Source organism: Coturnix japonica, chromosome 1 (genome assembly GCF_054131305.1).
Source record: "Coturnix japonica strain WE chromosome 1, WE-NBRP24, whole genome shotgun sequence".
NCBI lineage: Eukaryota > Metazoa > Chordata > Aves > Galliformes > Phasianidae > Coturnix > Coturnix japonica.
Window position 1 is genome coordinate 87,000,905 of NC_140663.1, and position 22,407 is coordinate 87,023,311.

The window sequence follows — 22,407 nt, forward strand, 5'->3', positions numbered from 1 at the left end:
GCTTGTGTGTGGGCTCATTCTTGCCTTCAGAATCCCATTGCTGGCTCAAATGAGAGACTGACCTTAGCAGCTGGGGGAGTTTGGTGGGTAGGTATGGAGTGTTTAAGGTGATATACTGAGTAGCAGCCTATGGTGGCTTCACATTGCCTGTTACATTGGTGATAGGGAAAAACTAGTGATCCGTATCTTGTAGAGATACTGTGTTGTTTAGCAATACTCTGTCTATCACTTGGGGAAGGAGGCATGATAGCATTGCATTTCCTGATGGTGTGTCCCCCTCTGATGTGGAGTACACAGAGAATATGGATCTTCTAATTTGAGTTGCTTTCCCAAGAAGAAAGACACAAAAATCGCACCAGTACTATTCAGTTAAAGAAAGATGAAGCAAAAACAATCTTTAGGATTGGGTAATATCTAGTATGCATATAATTGTGAATCCATAACATCCTCATTCCTAAAGTGTTTTATACTTCAGTGCTGAAAACTCTGGAAAACTGTGTCAGTAGTAATTTGTTGTCATAGTTCCAGAATGTTTTGAAACAGTACTTTAAATAAATACAGATTTACATATATATATATATATATATAAGTGCATACCATACAGCTATCTAACATGTACAAGATAAATTAAAATGGAAATAAGCAGGTATATCAGTTCCTTGTGAAAGTCTGGTTGCTGGAATTGTACGAGTAATGTTTTTTTAAAGTGATATTGATGTAGAAGATCACTTGACATGCTTCAGTGACTATTTTAACTGATTTTAAATCATATGGCAATTGTGCTAATAAGGCATTTAAGGGGAAAAACAATACGAACCGCAACAACAGCACAACTTTAAGCGTATGAATTGTTTTGTCTTTTTTAATCAATGTAGCATTCTGTTATCTATGTATATAAATACACATACAAAGAAAATGAATGCAAGCTCAGCAGAGGTGTATGTAATTCTCATTAACCTAAGATGTATTAGAATGTTTTGACACTTGCAGTGGTTGCTGTGTTTATCCATTGTCTTCATTGTTCTTTTTATATCTTACCACTTTCTTTGTTTTCCTGTTGCAAAACTGGCTAGCTTCAAAAGACATAAAGTAGTAAATATTCATAGAAAATTCTGGTTGGCAGGAACCAACATTCTGCTCAGAAACAAGTCAATATTGACTTCAGACTTGATTGCTTAGAATTTTCTTCACTTGGATCTTAAACCTGTAAAGACACAGGTGCTGCAGCATCTCTCAGATTCCTAATGGAATCTATTTTTTTCTCTTTCTAGTTGGTACCTTATATGTCAATTCTGCATACATTTCACCTTAATCTTTCATCTTATACCTGTTCAAGTGACAATTGGAGACTTGTAATTGACAGTGTGTGAATTCACAGCTGTGGATGCTGCAGTATATTTGGCCTCCCAGACTCTTCAGAAGAGGGAGGAAAGGTTGAAGTGTAGATTTTTTTATTTTTTTTTTTTGGGGGGGGGAGGGGGGATTTTTATACAATTGGTATGTGCTTATAGAATAATAAGTTCCTTTGTGACTACATTATAATTAATATATTGTGATGGAAGCATTTCATGATGCCTCAGAAGTCTTTACTAGATTTATGCTGAATACCTAACTCTTAAATCAAGAGATCAGGTTCCTGTTGAACAGTGAATAGAGCTCTAGGCTGATTTCTTTTCCGCTTTGATATTCCTTTCTTCTGCTGGCCTGGTGCAAGGAGGCTGTGACGACTGAAACTCTGAGGCTAAACTGTTGGATACTTGACTTTGGTGGGCTTGGCTGGCTTTATGTTGGCAGCTCTCCAGTTTGAGAATTGAAGCTAGTGGTGTTTTCCTGGGCTTAGTTCCAAAAGAGATACTACTTGTATGTTTGCTTGTACCTGCTGCAGCTGAGGGAGTGGGGAAGGAAGGGATGCTTGTTTAAGTACCTAGTGTAAATACTTAGAAAATCACATACTCTTGACTGAAGGTGCACATATGTATAGTGCACTGCTTTTTCTTTTTTTTTTTTTCCTGGTTTGTGCTTCAGAGATGGACAGATACTTTGAAATGGAATTTATCCAGCCATCCACATTTCTCTATAGGAGAACGGGTATTAGTCACGGAGTGGAAAATTACTAAAAAGGAAGTTCTTTTCAATTTGTTGCCAGTTACTATGTTGCTCAACCTTTGTGGCATTTAACTTTATTCTTCTGAAATGAATACTTACAGTACTAACTTTTGGTACAAGAGGTTCTGCATAAATAAAGCTTTTGTTAAAATTTGTCATGAAATCTTCTCTAACTTACATACTGTCTCTAGCAAGTGCTAGTACAGGTGAGATGAATATGCAACTGTAAAAATAGGTTTAATCCACCCAGTAGACAGTATGTTAATCTTGTATTTGTAACTCCTAGCATTAGAGAAGTGTTAATACTAGAGTAATCTCTGAAGCTTTCACAGTAGCCCTTTCTAAAAGTAAGATTATTGTGTGCAGTATGTCAGAGTGACTCATCCTGGCAATACAAGGCTTTCTGAGGGGAGTGATGTGTGTGCATGTACTGGTGGAGTTGAGTTTTTTCTACTTTCTTACCCCACTGATAGCTTCAAGTCACTTCTGTGTTGTTTTGAGTTACCTCATTGCTTGGTCTGTTGAAAACTCTGATGTAAGCTTCAGTGAGTCTTGAACCTTATGTACAGTGGATGGTTTGTGAGTCTCGAACAGTAGTGCCACATTAATTTTCTAAAAGTTTACGACTTTCTTTATCAATTCAATACTTGAACCGTAAGTTTTCCAGTGCATTGACAGGCAAGTTGAATTACGGACAGGTGATCAGCATATGCTTGGAGGCTACAAAGTAGCAGTGACTTCTATGATTATCAAGCTGTCTGGTAACTTTGAATACAGCCATGGTCCCATTAGAAGGCAGATGTCTTCAAAGTTGTCAGGTCCTTCAGAGCTCCAGTCCTGTAGAAATGGATATGTGGTTGAGATGAATCTGATAGCTGCTGAGTCATGCTCACTCTGCAGGTATGAGGTCCTTAACAGATTTTTGACATGCAGCATTTCATGTACTTTTATTCCAATAAAAAGATTGTGTTGAAGGAGATACAAAGTTTCAGAAGAACAGTCAGCCTCCACATTTCTTCTCTGTTTGCTAAAGAGTTGTGAATATTCAGGGTAATACTATTGTGAATTTGATGTTCATGCCTCTCCAGATGATGGTACAACTCACTTAATGGCCTATATTTCTTAGCTTTGTGCTCCTTGCTGCCAAAGTTTGGAAGAGCTTTTTAGAGTGGAAATGCTTGGCTGTGAATGAAGTAAGTCTTTGTATTGTAGATTGCTTCTGTGAATAGTTAAATGCATGCTTCTTGATTGCTCATCTTCCTTGGGAATAGGCTTGATTAGCTGAGGCTAGTTATAAATTCTTCTGAAATACCCAAGGTCTAATTGTTCTTCTAGTTTATTCATATTGAATTATAAGCTTTTTGCTTTGTATACAGTGCAAATGTTTATGACTGCTTTGCGTTTTCGGTTGATCTTGTCTACAGTGAAATCAGTTAATAATTAAATGTAGGCAAACTCATGCTGCAAAGATGGCATGGTGCTTCTGCTAAGGTGCCTAAAGCTGTCATAATTATTTAGTATATAAAGGAGTTCTGTGGTGTTCCTCTTCTCCAGCCCCAAATCCCTCTAGGATCTTATAGTCTGTAAAGGAAATGCATTCTTCCTCAAAAATCTATTCTAAATGGGTTGCTATTCATTGGCATAACAGGGAACCCAGCTAGCAGACTAGGTTTGCTTGGGAAGTTGAATCTGCAGTCAATATGAATTGTTGTGTAGAGCCATTGAACCTAAATAGAAAAGACTTATTGATCCACCCAGTGAAGACTGATCGAACTGCTATAGTGGTCAACCAGAAAAGGAAAAGTATACCTTCCTTCCCATCCCATATTTAATGGCTGTTTTTCTGTCTATTCTTTATATGTAAAATAATATGTGTGTATTTCTGGATTATTGTGAAGTTTTCTTTGTTATGTCAAAATACAGAGATGTAATCTGAATGATAAAAAACTTAAGGGCTAGGAAATAAAACCTATGTTGGGAATAAAGCTGTTTCTCTATGAGAGGAAAACAATGCTTTTTCAGTTTGTATACATGCACATCTCAGAATTGAGACTGAAGTGGTAAGATTTATTGTTTCTTATGGACAAAAATCAATACACTTGTAGGAAGACTGAATGCAAACAGAAATTACTGATTTTAATTTTCAGTTTTTTGCAAGTGGAGGATGGAATGCTCCAGTTCCAATGAGCAGCAAGATGTAGCAGGAACTTGGTGGCTGCTTGGGCACCCAGAGGGCTAGAGGTGTGGGGTTGCTCTGAGTGTGGGGCTCAGTTCCTGAGTGCTTCCTGGTGCAGGTGGTACAGACTGCCTAGGGAGGTGGTATGAAGTCACTGCCACTAGAGATGTTTAAGAAGTGTATAGCTGTGGAATGTGGGGATGTGGTTTAGTGGGTATGGGGGTAATGGTGGTTGGACTGGGTGATCTTGGAGGTTTTTTTCCAACCTTAATGATTCTGTGATTCAAAGGATTATTAATTTGTTTGAGTACTTTTGGTTTTATGCTAGATGAGAGGAAAAGTGGTGCAAGGGAGCAACATTTAATGTGGTATAAAACCCAGGCACAACTGTGGGTGCCCTTCCTCTAAGCCAACATTTTGACAACTCCGGCTATCTATTTAAATCTGTTCAAGCCATAGCTTGATCTGCTTCTCTGTAAAGAAACATCTCTGTAAATAAGATTTTTGTTTGCTCTATGATTGTCAGCAGATGACAGGACTTCTATTTACCTTTCTGGCTTGACTTTCAGGCTGTAAACTGCTTGAATATAGAGCCCACTGATTTGATCAATTAAGTTAAGAGTTTGCTTTTAATTTTTGAACAGGTTTGAATAGGAAATGAAGTAAGGATTATGAAAGCAAACAATCATTTTGTAGCTAGCTCTGTTATGAAATTTGGGTTGTTGTGTAATGTGTCCTCTAAAGCTGGTTGGGAGACTAGTATAATGACAAATATCCAATGTTTTGTTTGAAATAATGGGGAGTTACTTTGACCTAGAAGCTTGGTAGGCCAAAAAATTGGTAGCCAACTGAAACTTTTCATTAACTTCTTGGGGGTTATTTAAAAGGATAAATCATTCATAACATTGTGTTGAGTTTCAGTTATGCTAATTAAAATTATTTGCAGTATTCCTAAGAATTTGAAAGCCACACTGATGCAACATACTTTGAATTCAAATTTGAGAAGAAACAGATGGCTTCTTATGTTTACTACTATGGAAAGCTAATAAAAAAATAACCAAACAAACAATAAATTGAAAATGGCTTCTTTTTAACAACTAAAATGAAATGAAATAGTTACTGAAGTTCACATTATCCTGTCATGATGTGTTTTTAAAACACATAGGACACACATGGTCAGATTCTTACCATGCAGGTAACAGCATGAAAAACAGGTCTGACTGATGCTTTCAAGTTGATTAAGACCTTCATGAGGCAGTACAGCTTGCCTAGCAAAAACTATATTGTAAGTTTATTTTTTAAGAAGTCCCTATGTCTTTTTCTGAAACCTGTGATGTAGCTTCTGCTTTTAAACTGATTTTTGATTCCTGTGTGTTGCTAGTGCTGTGGGAATCATTGCCTTTTTTTTTTTTTGACATCTCCTTTAACTAACTTAGTTAATATGAAGGAAGTATTTTCGAAATTGTTGATGATAGGGTTAAATGGGAATGGATATGGTGTTGTGTACTGGTTTATTCTGGTAAATAAAACTTTTGAGTGAGTTATCTCCAGCTACAGGAGGGGGTTAAGCATATAATTATTAAAAACAATTTCAGAGCTTTCTACCAGTGCATTCTTCTGAAATGAAAAAAGGAACTTTTTTTTTTTTGTGTGTGTGTGGGAATGCAGGGAGGAATGGAGCTCTACAGGCTGCAGTTAAATAATACTGAATAACAAGATTTTTTTTTTTAAAAAAAAAAACAACAATAAATGCATTAGTAATCCATATGGATTATTTTTTGTCTGTATTGGGCCCCTATTAAAAACAAATGAATAACTGATTTTTCTGTAGTTTACCTGGGAACATGATTAATGTTCAGTATTAGTTATTCCAGAGTATTTTGGCAATATGAAAACCTGAATGGTTAGCAAGAACGCTAATTTGAAATAAAAGTGATAAATCAGAGTTACAGAAGAGTGGCCTGTGGAGTGCCGTATGGGGAGCGGTGTTGTGTCCCACGTGCCTGTGGCAGCACCTCTTCATCAGCACCCGTCTTTCCAGTCACGCTCGTGGTCACGTCTCTGCTACATGCTCTGCTGATTACCTTGGAAAAGGGCAATGCTGTAACTGTTCAACTGACCTTTCAGTTTATTTTCTCTTGTGTAATATGAAACATGAGCTAACACAGTCTTAGTCTACTGGTTTTGAGAAAGAAATCTGTCTCTTTACATTCCTACAGCTTTTTGCTTGAATACGGAATTTCTCTCTGGTTATGTTAATTTAGAAAGCACAACCTCAGATTATTTTGATTCTCTGTTAAGATGGCATCCGAAGTTTTACAGTTAAGGTTTTTTTTTCTAGAGCATAATTTATGCGTAATTAAGATTACTTTGCAGAGAGATAGTGAAACAATGACTATGAAATGAAGAAATATGATAACTAAAGTGTTTAGCTGACAACTATTTAGATGTGTAAAACAAAATAAAGAACGCTACTGGTAAATTTATACTTTGTCATTTGTGTGTAAAGTCACAAAATGGAGCTTTTAGATAGTAATTGCAAAATAGTGATTCTTCATGATGGGGGAGCTAGTTTGCATGCTTTGGCATACACAGAATATGCATAGCTTTTTTGTTCCAAAAAAGTGTAATGTTGGTTAGTATCTGTCTTTTGGAGGGGGGGGTCAATTGGGATTTTAAACAAAAAAAATTGTATAACTTTTATCTCTAAAAAAGTAAAACAGCTTGCTTGTAGGAAGGGTTAATGCTGAAGTATGAGTATACTTTTTATCTCCTGCTGGATCTTGTCTTTAACTAGTTTTCTAGACTTCCAATGTGGAGAGGGAAAAAAAATTCCACTTGCTCCTTCTGAACATTAGCGGTTTGCTACAGCTACTCTGTGAGGTGCATTCTTGTGTTTGAAGGGGGTGATATCAACACATGAGATATGGGTAAGGTAACCTCTAAATATTGTGTTGAAGGGTATTCTTAGATGTGGATTGGTTTAGATAATTCAGAGGAGGAATTTTTACTAAATGATTGCGTTAAGTTTGAATTTGATAGTTTGTAGTCGCTCTTGCATTTGGTTCTGAATCAAGCAATGTATATGTTTGTTATGAGACTGATGGGAAGATATTACAGCTGTCAAATTCTGGTGAAGTCACTAAATTAACCTAATGTGTGAAGGAGGAAAGAGGCTTGCTTCTAGGCCTTGTTATTGTGCAGAAAGTGCTGTGCCAGAACATAAGTCAGCAAATAATCTTCTTGCTAAAATGCTGCTGAAATTTGTCTTTATTAAACTTCTCATTTATTAGTCTTCACATTTGTGAGAAACAGCAGCTGCTGATAAGATGTTGAGAAAATCTCTATAGTTGCTCTTTATTTTCTGATAATTTTTACAGTTTGTTGTGCTCATAAAATAGACTGTATAGTATTGTTAGGCCTTGACTTGCAAATCACTGCATTATATTTTGGATAAAAAAGTTTGTGCTCCATTAGTTATTTTGTCTTGTTTGAATAAGTTTTAATTACTCATTAATTATCCCAAGCAGATATCTTCCTAATGTTGAAGATACTGCATTTATTTTGAGACAAAGCTGCGCTATCTCCTTATACTGAAATAGTGGGACATCCAGGGTGAGTTGGGATTTTGTATCCCTTTACTCAACTATGGAATGTGCCTCAGAATTTTGACTGCTGAATTAAGGAGGTGTGGATTTTTTTCGCATTCTTTAACATTTTTTTTGCTTTTTTCATTCTTACGTAGCTTCTAGTATTACAGTCTCATTCTAGCTGGAGAGATGTAGCAAAGACATCCGAGTTAGTGCATTTACTTGTATTCTTCATGTTGGCATTCATTATTTGCAGAGTAGAGAAAAATTTAGAAAAGCTGCTTTTCTATTTTATTTATTTATTTTTTTTTTGAAAAGAGGAACCAGTACTTGAATTTTGAGCACTCCCTTATTGGTAGGAATAGGAAGAGAAATGATTTAACTGTGAGAGTTTCCTATTGGAATACCTGTATATCCAAATTGCTTGTATGACACCTAATATAAACTGGTAATCATTGGACAGTCTATGAAATCTTTCGTTTTTAGCTGAAAATCAATGTTACATGGCTTCTTTTTTTGAGATAAAGTGTCAAAGTACTTGTATAATGAAGAATTTTAATAACAGCTAGAGTCTGGGAAATTCTGATTTAGCCACCCACAGACATGATTTCAGAAGCAAAAAATCTTTTATCCTTTAGAAAAGCAAAATGAAATGTCTTTTTCTGTGTCTCTGTAAGCATTACCCATTGGTATCTCATAATTTTGAAGCATACCCTCTTGGAATTCTTCAGACACTTCAAGGGTTACATGCTGTTCAAACATAAATAATACACTTAACATTAAAATTGGTTAACCAATTCTTTCTATTTAGCTAGTGCAAGTCAGTCACCTAAAACTATAAAGCTGATCTAGGTTACAGTGCAGTTAATTTTTTTGTTATGAAATAATAGTACTTAATTGCTTGAGAGCAGCCCTGAGGAGAAGGTGGTTGATGAAAGACTCGACATCAGCCTTCAATGTGTGCCTGCAGCCCAGAAGGGCAAAGGCATCCTGGGTTGCATCAAGCAAAGTGTAACCAGCAGGTAGAGGGAGGTGATTTTGCTCTTATGAGACTCCACCTGGAATAGTGCATCCAGTTCTGGGGCCCCCAACACAAGAAGGACAAAGAGGAGGGCCACAGAAATGAACAGAGGGCTGGGGCACCCTTTCTATGAGGACAGACTAAGAGAGCTGGAGTTTTTCAGCCAAGAGAAGAGAAGGCTGTGAGGTGACCTGATAGTGGCCTTCCAGTATCTGAAGGGGTGCTACAGGGAAGCTGAGGAGGGACTTTTTATAATTGGGTGCATCAACAAGATGAGAGGAAATGGTTTTAAACTAGAGGAGAGTTGATTTAGTCTAGATGTTAGGAAGAAATTCTTTACTGTGAGGATGGTGAGACACTGGAACAGGTTGCCTGGTGAGGTTCTGAATGCATTCCACAATTCTATGAGTCTTATACTACGGTTAGATGAAAGAATGGTGAGTAAAGGGAGGCAAAGAAGAGAATTAAATTAAATCGGATGCTTTTGTTTTGTTTTTAAATCCTCTCACCAGTGACCATACCTGCTGAAGAAACAAAAAGGAATTTTTTTTTTCTTTTTTTTTTTTTTCCTTTTTTTTTTTCTTTTTCCCTGCACATTGCTAGTCATGGTGTGCTTAATTTGTTGAACTACAGAAATCTCCTTTGGGAAGAACTTTATCCATGTTTCTCCTGTCTTCTTTCAGGGTATTCCCTTACAGGAAGCTGAATGAGTACAGTATTAGGGAATGACAAACTATTGAGTAAACAAGAAATTGAGAGGTAGGGACTCAGTAATCATAACAACTAACTGTATGGACTTGACTGTCATTGAAAGTATGTGTAACTATGTCTACAAATTAATATCAGCAATACTGGAAAAAGTACTTTGTGAATAGCCATGTTGTTTATTTTGAAACATTTAGAGATGTTGAGTCTACACTTCTGACTTACACTTTCATCATCTTTTTCATCTTTTCAATCCGTTTCACCTTCTGTGAAATGATAGGGGCATAGAAGGAATAGAGATGGGCGTTATTAGTGGTGATTGTTTTATGATTGTCCTGTTTAATATTCCTGCATGTTCCTCCTTCAGCTACTTGGAAAGTGTGTAATTCCACACTGGCTTTCCAGGAACACATAGTGAGAATGCAGAGCTGCATTTTTATAGAATTTTGTGACCCAAGTGTTAACACCACATCTTCAGATATGGAGTTCCTCTTCTTGCATGACTGTCAAGATGTGTTTTATTTTTTTCTTCTAAGAAGCTGTTGCTGTATAAATTGTCAGTGTAGGCACTTAAATGATACCTGTCACTGCTAGGAGATGACAGCATTGCAAAATTTTGGACATTGATATCTTAAAGATGGGCTGTCTGTGATAGCAGAAAGGAACTGCCGCTCCTGAGCCTTTCTTGATATATCAATCAAACCAGCTGTTAATCTTTTCTGTTGTTCTCACTGGAACAATCTATCAGAGCTAAAATCAATTTTTCTTCAATTCCTGGTTTGCCAATTTTTGAAGCATCTTTAAATAAATAATACATTATATAATATAAAAATAAACCTTTAAGACTGAGTTTTATTCCTCATCCTACAGAGGGATAATTTGTAAACAGTATTACACTGGTGAAAGTATGGAGCAATGACAGTTAGGAATTTCTTGTTTGCTGGAAGCTCGTAAATAAGACCTAGCATTCCTCTAAGAGGTTTCAGGAGTAAGTTAATGATCAGGATAAGTGAATAAAAATGTATCTCAAAACATCAAAACAAACTGGGTTGGTGTTTGTTTGTTTGTTTTTTCTTTATTTTTCTTAAGATTTATTGTTTAAAGGACAGGACAAAAATAAAAGAATAATAATAAAATAAAGTCTCCGAAACATTCTACTCTTTCTACTTCTATCTTTCAGTCCTTTCAATACCTTCATTAGAAGAAGTTGAAAGAAATATAACAGACCTAAGTAGCTGAGAGTGTTATTTTCTTTCCTTTTGGCTGTAACTTTATTTTTAACACTGATGCTCCTGTGAATGTTTTTATTTGTTGGAAAATGAGAGGATTTGGTTACAGAGAATACCTTACTGGGTGTTTTCTTTCATATTCATTTCCCTTTGGTGTGTTCAGTATTGGGCTTTCCATATGGATGCCAGATATCATCATCAAAGCCTCTTCTATTTGCTTTCATGTTTTAAATAAATTTGCATTAATATTGGACCAATGTTGTAGAAATAAATTATGACACAAAAACTAATGTGGACAAAACAAAAACAAACAAAAACAAAAAACAAACAAACAAAAAAAATGACAAACAAAAAAAAAACCCCAAACACCTAGAAAATTAACAGCTACTGAAATGTGAACATCATAAGCAGAAGAGGGATGAAAATGATTAATGTCAGTGTTGACACTACAGGTCTTAAAATAGGCTGATTGACTGCTCTATAAACTGCAATAATTACGACTTCCTAAAAAGGTGCAAGAGTGGGCATAAAAATGTTCTGAAATTATGCAGCCATGTTAGAGTGCAGCACCATGGTGATTAAATGAGTATATTATGTATGCTGCCAAGACCTCTTTGGTTATATTAGTTTCTATTTAGATTCCTGTGATACCTTAGAAATTTAGAGTAAATACAAATGTTTAAAATTATATAACACAGGGTGGCTAGGGGGGAGTAGATGCCTCCAGTTGTTTTAAAAATTAGAGGTCCGAGGGCTTTATGTGGAGACATATTTCATTATTATGACTTCCCATCAAACTTCTTCAGTATTCTGCCGGAAGTCATATTTCACTGAGGCAGTTAAGTTTGGGAAGGAGGAAGCTTAAATTGTATTTATTTATTTTGCCATAATTAAATTACTAATATAAACATTTTTTCTCTCATTTTTATTGGGACTAGCTAGTGATCCCATCCTAGTGCGTGAGGTTACTTTTTCTTAAGAATTCCTGGAGCAAGAAGTGCACTGCAGCAGTCCTGGTCAGCTGTACTTGGTGTTCTTTGTCATCACTGTCCCTGTAGGAAGGAAGCTAACATACATCTTCTTCTGTTTACCTCTGATCGGAGCCCTGAAAATATGCAGATCTTCTTGTAACTTTTCTTTTTTCTTTTTTCTTTTTTTTTTTTTTTCTTTTTTCTTTTTTTTTTTTATTTTTTATCTTTGTCACAAAGGTAACGCTAGTACTTTTCAAAGTATCACAATGTTAAAACCATAGTTAGGTATATCTCTTCAGTGTCTACTTCGGTATAAGGAAGTAGAAAAGTCTGAAGAGACTTTGCAGTTGCTTGTGAAGGCATAATGGCTTAAGAAGTGGGAATGCAGAACTTGGCTTCTAATCCTGGCTTCTGGCTCTGAATGCTGCTGGCAATTCCTGTCATGCATCTAGAATTTTGCAAGATTCTCTCACCTTCAGATTGTTCCCTGTTCACAGTCTGGTTGTAGTCTGCATAGCTAAATATGTCATGTATATTTGTGTGCATGTTTGCCTATGGTAACATACAGTGTTTAGAGGGGAATGCTAGATGTAACGATCAGACAGATATCTACCTCTTTTAACACTTGTGTGCCATGAATGAACATATAAACCTTTGGAATGGTTCAAACAAAAAGGTTTTCCTGTCATTTCCTTTGTGTGATTTTCGGCTTTCAGTCTGAAAGATGAAAATGTTTCAGTGATGTAGAAATAAAAGAAGATTCTGTGAAAGCAAAACCTTAAGGTTGCTACACCTGGATTATAAGAATGCTCTTAAATGAATCATCCCCTTTAAAGCAGGTAGAGAAATACACTTCTGTTCTGATTTACAGGACCTTCAAGGGAAGATAACTTTGTTTTGTGGCCAGATGCATTTTGTCTCCTGAGATGAGTTTTTCAGAATAGTTCACAGCGCAAGTAATTGATCCATTTTAGAAGCCTGTGGCTTTTTCATGAACTTCAAACAACCAATAGTCCTATATTTGATCGCTTCAGGAGGTCACTGACAGTATTAAAACCAAATGCTTTCTAGACTATCATGTAAAACAAACACAGAGGGCACTAGTTGTTTCAATTTTCATAATTTCTATAATGATGGCACAGCAGTTGTGTCTGAATGAACTTGCTCTGTCACAAGCACTATGCTCTAGTATAATTGCTATATTTTAAAGAGTAGCTTAAAATGAAACCACAAAAAAGACTGCGTTCCTTCCCTGAGCTAAACAAATCAGAATACATTTATTTGTCAAATAGATACTTTCAGTAGGGAACAGTATTTCTGTTACCAAATGCCATATGGTGAACTTTTGAGGTTGTTTTAGTCGCTTGTTCTGTTTCTGTATTTAACTTTCATTTTATTTATTTACATAAATCTTTCTATGATTGCAATTGATTAAAATTTAATTCAGTCAGCTGGGTATGTATGTATCGGTTATACACTTATATTTGAAAATCTGACAAAATATTCTCCCCTAAGCACTGTAAATGAAATTGATTACCAGAGTCGTTATTTGTAATGTGTTTCTGAGGATTAGACACATGACTAAATTTAAAGGAATGGTGCAAGTAGATGGGCAACATGCTATAAATATTTTTTCTGTAGTGCATCCTGAGGTATTTTTCAAATCTTTCTGTTTTTTAAATGTGAACATCAGTCTCTGTATGACAAACCTGCTGGGAGATTAACCTTGAAAGTAGTCATAGTACTCAAAATTAATCTGTTGTCCTGTTTAAGCAGAAAATTGACATTTTGATCCACTACTTTGAACTAACGAAGGCCAATTCCATAGCAAAACATTAAAACAAACCTGAGAGAAGTAGTACCAGTCTGAACATTACAGTCAAAGTAACTCTTTTTTTCTTCTAAACCAATGACGTGTAATACTATAATGTTGTTAGCTTTTCTACTGTTTATTTTTCCTTTTTCAGAGTACAGTAAGTGTAATGAGGCAGACAAGTTGGCTTTGCTTCGTTTCTTTCTGGTTTTTATACCTTTCAGAAGTCTCCTTTCCATTTATGAAGAGCACCAATACGTTTCTGATTTACAAATAAAATAACCTTACAGGTAGCATTAATAAAATTCTGAACTGAAGTTTTTTAGCTATGCCTCACATAGTAGCTCATTCTTTGGGAAGCAAATCTAACCCTTTTCTTTGTGTAGCATCTGGTGTTTCTCTGAATTGCTGGGAAGGTATGACAGGAAAAATCTAAGCTATTAATATCAATTTTTTTTGTATTAGAGGCTTATTACACTTATAGCCCTAACAGGGGCAAGTAGAGGACAGTGCAAAGTAATTACTTCCATAAAGTTTGAGTGTGTGTGTGTAAGTAAGTGTGTATAATTCTCTCCAACTAGTTCCAGTGGCAGAAGACTACATAATTTTGCTGATGGTCATTCTAGAGAAATTGGTTAAGCAGTGCCAGATTATTTCCTCCATGCTTGCTACATGCTATATGGCAGGTTTTTCAGTGTTCATTTTGTCTATTAAAGGTGGTTGTGACAGATGTACCAGACCTATGCAATTCTCCCTATGATGCCCTTGCTCAGTATTAATAAAGTAGATGAAAAAGTGCTAGGCTGTTCAGAGTGTGAATTTCTCCTGTTGTGTTGTAATACCAGGATTTTTGAGCTGCCAATCAGGAGTTGTAGATATAAGATTTAAAGTGTAAGGAATTCATGTGAAGTAGGGAAAACACAGAAGTGAAAAAAATTGCATATTTTCTCTGTGTTGCAATCATAAATACTACGTGGTTTGATTATCTATTTTCTATTTCTGTAAAGAGTCTTGTCTCAGATATTCTAACTTCTTTTTTCTTTTTTTTTTTTTTTTTTACATTAAAGGTATGCTCTGTTTTATAAACGCTTGAAGAGCATTGATGACAATGAAGGAGGCCTTAACAAATTTTCAAAAAGTTACAAATCTTTTGGAGTTAACCAATTTGTGGATGGTGGAGTATATTGCAAAGAGTGGGCGCCAGGTGCAGAAGCGGTGTTTCTCACAGGTGATTTCAGTAAGTATTTTAGGAACATTTACCCTGCACTCCTCTACCACTGTGTTTTAGATCAGCGCCCTTTTCACTTAAAATGTTTGCTGTGGTAAACATTAAATTCTGATAGCAAAAATACATGTTATGTGTTGCTAATGTAATGGCAGTTAGTAACTTAAATAATCATCTTTTCTTCCATATTTGAATAGCCTAATAATGTGTGTGTTTCTATTGAATTCAGTATTATTTATTATAATTATGTATTTCTATTTTTATATCCATAAGATGATGTCTACTCTAAAGACTTTAGCCTTATCACACTGTAGCATTAGCTGAATGTGCCTAGGCTGTCTGATAACCTCCCTGAAGATCTACAGTTAGGATTCTGTGATATTGTGTAGAGGGAAGAAGAAATAATAGTGGAATAACCAGACTTATCTTCTCTACTAGTGTAATAGCAGCGCTGCTCAAGAACTAAGACTCATTGTGATCCTAACTAATCACGAGAGTGCAGAAACAAGTACTGCTTCAAAATGGTAATATCAAATCTTATGTGAACATATTCCTGGAAAAGTACTATTCTCTTCTGGGAAAAGAAGAAGGAATGGTGTTGGCAGAACAGGAAGGTCGTGGGATCACAGTGGAAGAGCTGTATTGCTTAGTATGACAACTGGGAAGACAGTGATTTACTTACTTAAAGCTTGAGACAAAGTAATAAATTTCCATCTTTGTCAGAAGGTTAGCTACACTTAGGTCACGTTATACAAACTCTTAAATGCAAATCAAGTTCATTTTTGCTCTTAAATCTTGCAATACTAATTCAACTACATATATGTGCTATATAGTCCTAAGATACACTTCCAAACAGAATATGCAAAAGAAATATTTAAATATGCAATTTGTACATTAGTTCTCAGACATCAGTCCTAAACTGCATCTATTTTAATTGTCAGGCTTTGTATTCTATTGTTTTTTATTATTATTTTCCTTCTTTAAGAACTTGATTAAATAGTCTATGTCTGCTATTCACTTGTAATCTGAGCATGTAGGCGTTGAATACTTTTAGGAAAGTCTTTCATGCAGAAGATGAACAGAAAGGTTTGTTTAACAGTGCTTTTAGCAGTGGTCCCATTTGATACAGTTTGACCTAATGAGTGACAGAGTAGCTTTCCTTCGAACAGTCTGTGCCATTTAACTTGAATAAGTGTTGATATATGGCATGTGAATTTTAATACAGGAATCAGATATATCTTTTGATTCCCAAACTCAGTAACAACTCATGACTATATTTCACCTCCTGATAGATTACAGTGTTGCTAGCTGTTAATAGTAACTGTAAGGCAGCTGTGTGAGGGAATTTTAAAAGCTAAACTTTACATTTATAAACACACACAATTCTCCTTTTCTCTTTCCTGCTTGCAGTCAAACACCATCAGCTAAATATTAGATTTTAAAATGAGGATATAAATTGTAAACTGCCTTGGAGTGGAGTTTGCAGGAGAGTACATGTATTGGTACTGGAAAAACCAACAACATAGGAATCAACAGAAACACACAAAAACAAACCTTTTTCATTTAAAAATATATATTGAATGTATTACATCATATGAAGCAGAATTTTAGGACTTAGAATAGTTGTATCTATGTTAATGAAATGTGGCAGTGAGAAATCAAAAGACTAAAAATGAAGTTCATTTTAATGTGGAAAAAAATGCATTTGTCCTATATATCATGTTCATCATCACTCATAGTAAAGTATTCATTCCCAGAGGGGAAGATAATGTACTCAGAAAGCATAGAGGAATGGAAGATTGTCATTCAATTCAGATGATTTGGCTTTAATAATATTCTGATGAGAAATTGGGTTGCAAAACCCTAAGATTTAGTGTCAGGCTGCTACAGGTGCATTTAATTAAAACTGAATCCCTTTAACCTTTCTTCAAGTTTTCAAACAGGTTAAAGTCTCAAACTACATTTATGATCGTATTGTATTTAAATTGAATATCAGGTTTTCTGTTAATAAGATTTTTTTTATAAAAGCTCAGGTTTATAAAGAGGAAACTGTAATTGAAGTACTGGAGAGAGGAGGGGTTGAACTGTTAGAAGGAAGCAAACCAAACTTAAAATAGCAGCTCTTCAGTTTTAAGCTGAAATATAATGATATGTAATTTAAAAACAAGACAATTCATGACTTGTTTTAATTTTGCTGTGGATAAATGGATCACAGTGTTTTCCCATAATGGTTTACTTACTTGGGTTTTATCTGTGAGTCTCTTAAGGTGTTCAGTTCAAAGACAAGAAAAAACAAATTTAAAAAAAACAAAACCACACCACACAATTCTACTTAACCTTTTAAGTTAATTATATTCAAGGATAGAAAACAAGTAAAGATTGATAGTGCTCAAATTATTTGTGTTTTTTTTTTTTGTTTGTTTGTTTCTTTTTGTGTGTGCGTGTGTTATATCTGCTGGGAAAAGGCAGAATGGCACACAAATCTGTATTCAAATTGGAGAATGAAATTGGAGCATGAATTTCGGTTAATTCCTGTATTTTCAGAGCTTTGTACAGTGAAATATTGAATAATGTCAGATATTGTTACTTTTTTTTTTTTTTTTTAAATTTTTAATTTTTTATAAGCATTCAAGTAATTCATTCTTTGGCATCTACTACTACATACTGAGAAGTAAGAAAATCTTTTTGTTAGGTTTTCCCTGAGAACAAGCAATCAGAAACTGTAGACAAGTAAGCTAATGATTTCAAAGTAGTGTAAGTTGTTGCTGCCACTGGAGCACGGAAATAAGTTTTGTTGTCATGTCTAGTTTTTTTTTTTTCTTTTCTTTTTTTTTTTTTTAATTACTTTCAACTCACTAACATGTTTAGTAGAAACATTGTTTTATATTAGCTTAAGTAACAGAACAGCTGAAGATGTAAACATAGCATTTATCAGCTGTTAGCATATGTACTTAAGATCTTGTGTGTAATTAATGTACATAGGAGCTTGCAAGAAGACTGCTTATGGTTCTATACTTGAGATGAAAACCATGTGTCATTTTACTGCAGGAAATCATGCAAAGAGATCAGGAAGAAGGAAGATACGTCTTGCAATTCAGTTTTCTCTTTTGACTACTTTCTTGTTACCCTGATTTGCCTGTTGTTGAGGGCTACCTGAGGTGGACAAGTTTCAAAGCAAAAATAAGAAGTCATTTTAAAACTTGGCTTGCCATTTTTTTCTAGTTCAGAAATAGGTATATTGCCTGTGTCAGTCAGTTCAGAAGCTTTATATTTAGTTGCACTCATAAGAATTAACCGTGAACATCTATAGAAATGCACATAATTTTCTTGGCAGGCATTTATTTAGTTAAGGATGTCATAATGACTAACCTCACAGCTCTCCAGAACTCACTGAGTCAAAACAGTATGAAGAATCTTGAATTATAGAAACTACGCTTGGTTGAGTAAATGTGATTTGTGTTTTTGGGTCTTTTTAATGAAAAAGGAACCCTCTTCTGGATTTAATTAATTATAACTGTCGTCTTTAAGGCTAAAGTTACAAAGTGCTTAGTATTAATGTGGACATTGCTACCAGGTTTGTCTGCCCCTTCCTCATTCTCCTAGTTCACATATTTTGCATTATTAAGGACATCAGTTAGTCAAAACAGAAGCAACTATAGGTATGTGTATCCATATCCAGAGTTGGTTTAAGAATATGATTTATGGAGATGGCTTTTATTTTGTCTAAAATAATATAATATTTTTTTATTCCTTTTCTGTAATCAGAAATTGTCAAAGTAGAATTGGAATATAGTTTCCCAGTAAACATCATATTGAACGTCTCCTAAAGGAGTTGTGCAGCATTAGCTGATTTAAAAGTATTTGCTTTTGCTGAAAATGAAATATGCTCTGAAAAAGATTGAAAATACTTTTATGTCTTTGAATTGGTCATATTTTAAGATAAATGCGCTTAATTCTGTGTTTTTATTATAGATGGCTGGAATCCATTTTCTCATCCGTATAAGAAAATGGATTATGGGAAATGGGAGTTGTTCATTCCACCTGGACAAGATGGTTTTTCTCCCGTGCCTCATGGATCCAAGTTAAAGGTGCTTGTTCTTACCTTTTTCTTTTCAATTCTTGTGACATTTCTTACTAATTTTGTCCTATTTTTTTTCTCCTAAATATGTTTTAGTTGTTATAAAAAACTCAATCAGTTTATATTTTTGTGCAGAGTGACCCTAAATGGTGAAACAGTAGTATATAGTTTTGTTTTGTTTGTATTTCATGCAACTACTTAGTATTCTATTCAAATCTTAGTACCCTGGTGGGACATGCTGTGCTTTTAACCATAACTTTTCAGGTGTTCTGTTTGTATGTAATATATCTAGCCTCTTAAAACTTAACTCTTAACACGTAGTAATTAGGAGTATTGATCAGTGGACTTAACTTAAGGAATTTGAGCTAAATACACAATGAGGGAATGCTTATCATCAGTTGTATTTCATGAATATAAAGTCCTGTCTTTCAAAAATTAACTGAAGGTTTCTTTGAGCTGTCAAATACCACAATTTTTAAGCCTAGAATCATTACATGTGTGACAACAGCTATCACTGGATGTGTGGTTATTTACATGTGAGTACTGATTTCAGTCGTTGAGGTATACTTCTGAGTATTTGACTTGTTGCAGTTTGAGCTTCTGTTCTAGAGATATCAAATGATAACAGAGATCAGTAATGAGTAGTAAAGGAAAGAAATATAAGGAAATCACATATAAGAAAAGTGATCAACTGGGAGTATTTGTATAATATATACTATAGTCTCAGGGCTCCTATCAACAAATCTAATACATAAAAAAAAAAATCTTCAGTTTTCCATTAAAAATCTGATCTTAATGAAATGGAATCTGACAAATAATAATGTTTAAAAATGCACTGGAAATACTTGCTTGATGTGTGCTTAACACTGTGTTTATTATAGTATAGAAAATTGTCTTAGTAATAAATATGGATGAATTGAAACTTAGGATTAATCATTCAGGGGTGTAAGAAAACTGATTTTATTTTTCAGAGCAGGGGAGAAAACTGATCTCTGCAACTAAAATGTGATGATTAAACAATAATTAATGACATTAGAGAATGGTTACTGATATTTTCTATAATTTAGAGATGATTAAGTTATGTTTTCTAACTGTTGCTAAATTTACCTTCTGTTTATGTTGCATTTTCAAAATTTTTGTGCTTACATACTACAGAATGTTCTGTGCTCAGCGTAGAGACAAAAGGTGTGAATGATGAGTGATGTTCCTAACTGTTAGCAAATAGTGTTTATTCCTAAGAATGCTTAGCGAAATTGTGAGCTGTGTCCTTCTCTTAGTATAATCATGGTCATATTTCCTACTTTGAAACTGCAGATCTGTATAGTACTCACTCTCTTTCCATTTTCCATCTGTAAGGCAAAGACAATACTGCTCATAATTGGTTTACTATACAGAATTTCGGCTACCCAGGATGACGCTTGATATTAGTCATGTTATTCACTGTAGTTTTGTAGTTGTTCTGAAAAGGCTGGCAGAGCAGAACATGGGTTTCATTTCCTCCTTTTTATTTTCATTTTTTTTGCTTTTTTTCTTTTTGTCCTTAATTTGTGCTTTTGTGCAATTTGCTCTAACAAAGATATGTGCAGTTACCACTGACACTCAAAACATTTAATTACTAAAGAGGTCTATGAAGGTAAATTGTTATTATTCTGTCTGCCCCTAAGTCTGACTAGCTTTTGAATGCATATGTCCTGATGTGAATCAAATTTTGAAATCTTTGCACTTAAAATAGAAGTATACATAGTTATATGTATAACTTCACCCACACAATATTCATTGCTACCTTTGTATGTAACTTTTCTGAAAATATTTCATGATTATTTTTGTGTTACTGGGGCCTGTGAGTCTAACACATCATTGTTTCCTTCCTGTGTAGTTATGTACCATAAACTACTGTGTGAAAAATTCCTCAGTTTAGGTAAGGTGGTTCTGAGATGGCTTATCTGTCACAAAACCCGAAGTGAGGTTGGAATATTTCATGTAGTGAGAGTGTACATTATCCTCATGTTATGGGTGATCTTTCTATCTGCTGTCACTCTAGTAACAGATTCAAAAAACTGCTGCTCTTTTATCAGTGGCTTAATTAGGCATTATAGCCATTCATGGATTTGTTTATTTTGTGGATTGTTAGAATTGGTGTAGTAGAAAAATGATTTTCATTTTATCATTCATGTAGAAACTAAGAATATTGGATTTTATGCAGATAGAAATTATAATGCATATTGCAGAGGTAATGTATAAAGACACAGGCAGTGTTGTCTGTGTATAATAGGCAAGGCAAAAAAAATACTGAAGGTGTGTATGTGTGTATATGTATATCGCATTATTGTAAGAAGCATAAGGGCGTCATAAGTTTCTAAAATTTCTTTTGCTGGTGTTAATTCTTAAATAGTTAAGTAGTCAACTTGTGAAATTCACGTAGAGATTTGAGTAATTTGCTAGGAGGAAAACTGTTCCTCCAGACATTCCTTATCTTTAGCTTCTCTCTATACTATTTTCATCTTCAGTTCTACACAGGCGAATACCTAGTTCTGAAATTGTGACAAGGTCATTTCTTTTAAATAAGTAATTTTGGAACCAGAATGGAAATGGATGGAGTGTAGCTGGTGACACTTATTTAGATCAAGCCTCAACATTTTTTTATAGGAAAATAAATGAGGAACAGAGGTCAAACATTTTCCTGTGTACAGTAGTAGTAGCTATCTACTGTAGCTCTTCAAGCAACCTTCTCATAACCAAAGACATAAAAGAAGGTGAGTTCAAACAGACAAACCAAAAAATACAAACAACCCAATGAAGTCTTGCATTTTCGCATGCTTTTTACGCTGCTCTGTGTGTGTGTGGAGGAATGGATGCGTAGAGCAGTTGGACACCTTCGTTTTTCTTTGAAAATAACAATGTTGTGGGTTTTTTTTTGTTTTTTTGTTGTTTTTTTTTTTGATTTGGTTTTTGGTTTTTTTGTTGTTGTTACTTCGTGAAAATACCACTAGGTATTTCCATATTTCCAAAATTCCTCCTAGGTCCAAATGGGAGCTTATAATTAGTTACTTGGTGAACAAATATAGTTGCTGTTTTTTCATATGAGTGCCTTTTTTTTTCTTTCTTTTTTTTTTCTTTTTTTTTTTTTTTTTTTTTTCCTGACAGATGTCATAAGCCTAGCACAGATTTAAAACAAATAAAGAAGCCACCTCTGCTTCAATAAGTTGAACTTTGGTGTACCTCTATTTCTTCATTCTAATGAGATCTGTTTGTTTAGTAAATCTCTTACTAAGGAATTAGTCTGTGAGGAGGGGGTGAGTGTTATCTACTTTCATTGTCAGAAATGACTCAATTCTTCTTGCATTGACAGTTTTCCCAATTTCTTTTTTATAGTATACAACAAGCTGTTAGAGGAATTCAGGTGGATAGGCTTCCTAAGTCTTGTGTTGTCACACACATGAAGGAATTTATCTGTGTTCCACTTTATTCTTTTCGATTGTTATTTATAAATCAT

At 34.7% G+C, this 22,407-nt stretch overlaps 1 protein-coding gene across 5 annotated transcripts in view; it reads left to right on the forward strand.

Moving 5' to 3' along the window:
- Positions 1 to 22,407, forward strand: part of GBE1 (1,4-alpha-glucan branching enzyme 1) — a 142,856-nt gene that overhangs the window by 18,029 nt on the left and 102,420 nt on the right. For all 5 annotated transcript variants that reach the window (XM_085547128.1, XM_085547139.1, XM_085547164.1 and 2 more), the window contains exons 2-3: positions 14,679 to 14,848; positions 18,809 to 18,924. In XM_085547128.1, coding sequence (XP_085403254.1) covers positions 14,679 to 14,848; positions 18,809 to 18,924 — 286 coding nt within the window. The remainder of the gene's footprint in view (positions 1 to 14,678; positions 14,849 to 18,808; positions 18,925 to 22,407) is intronic.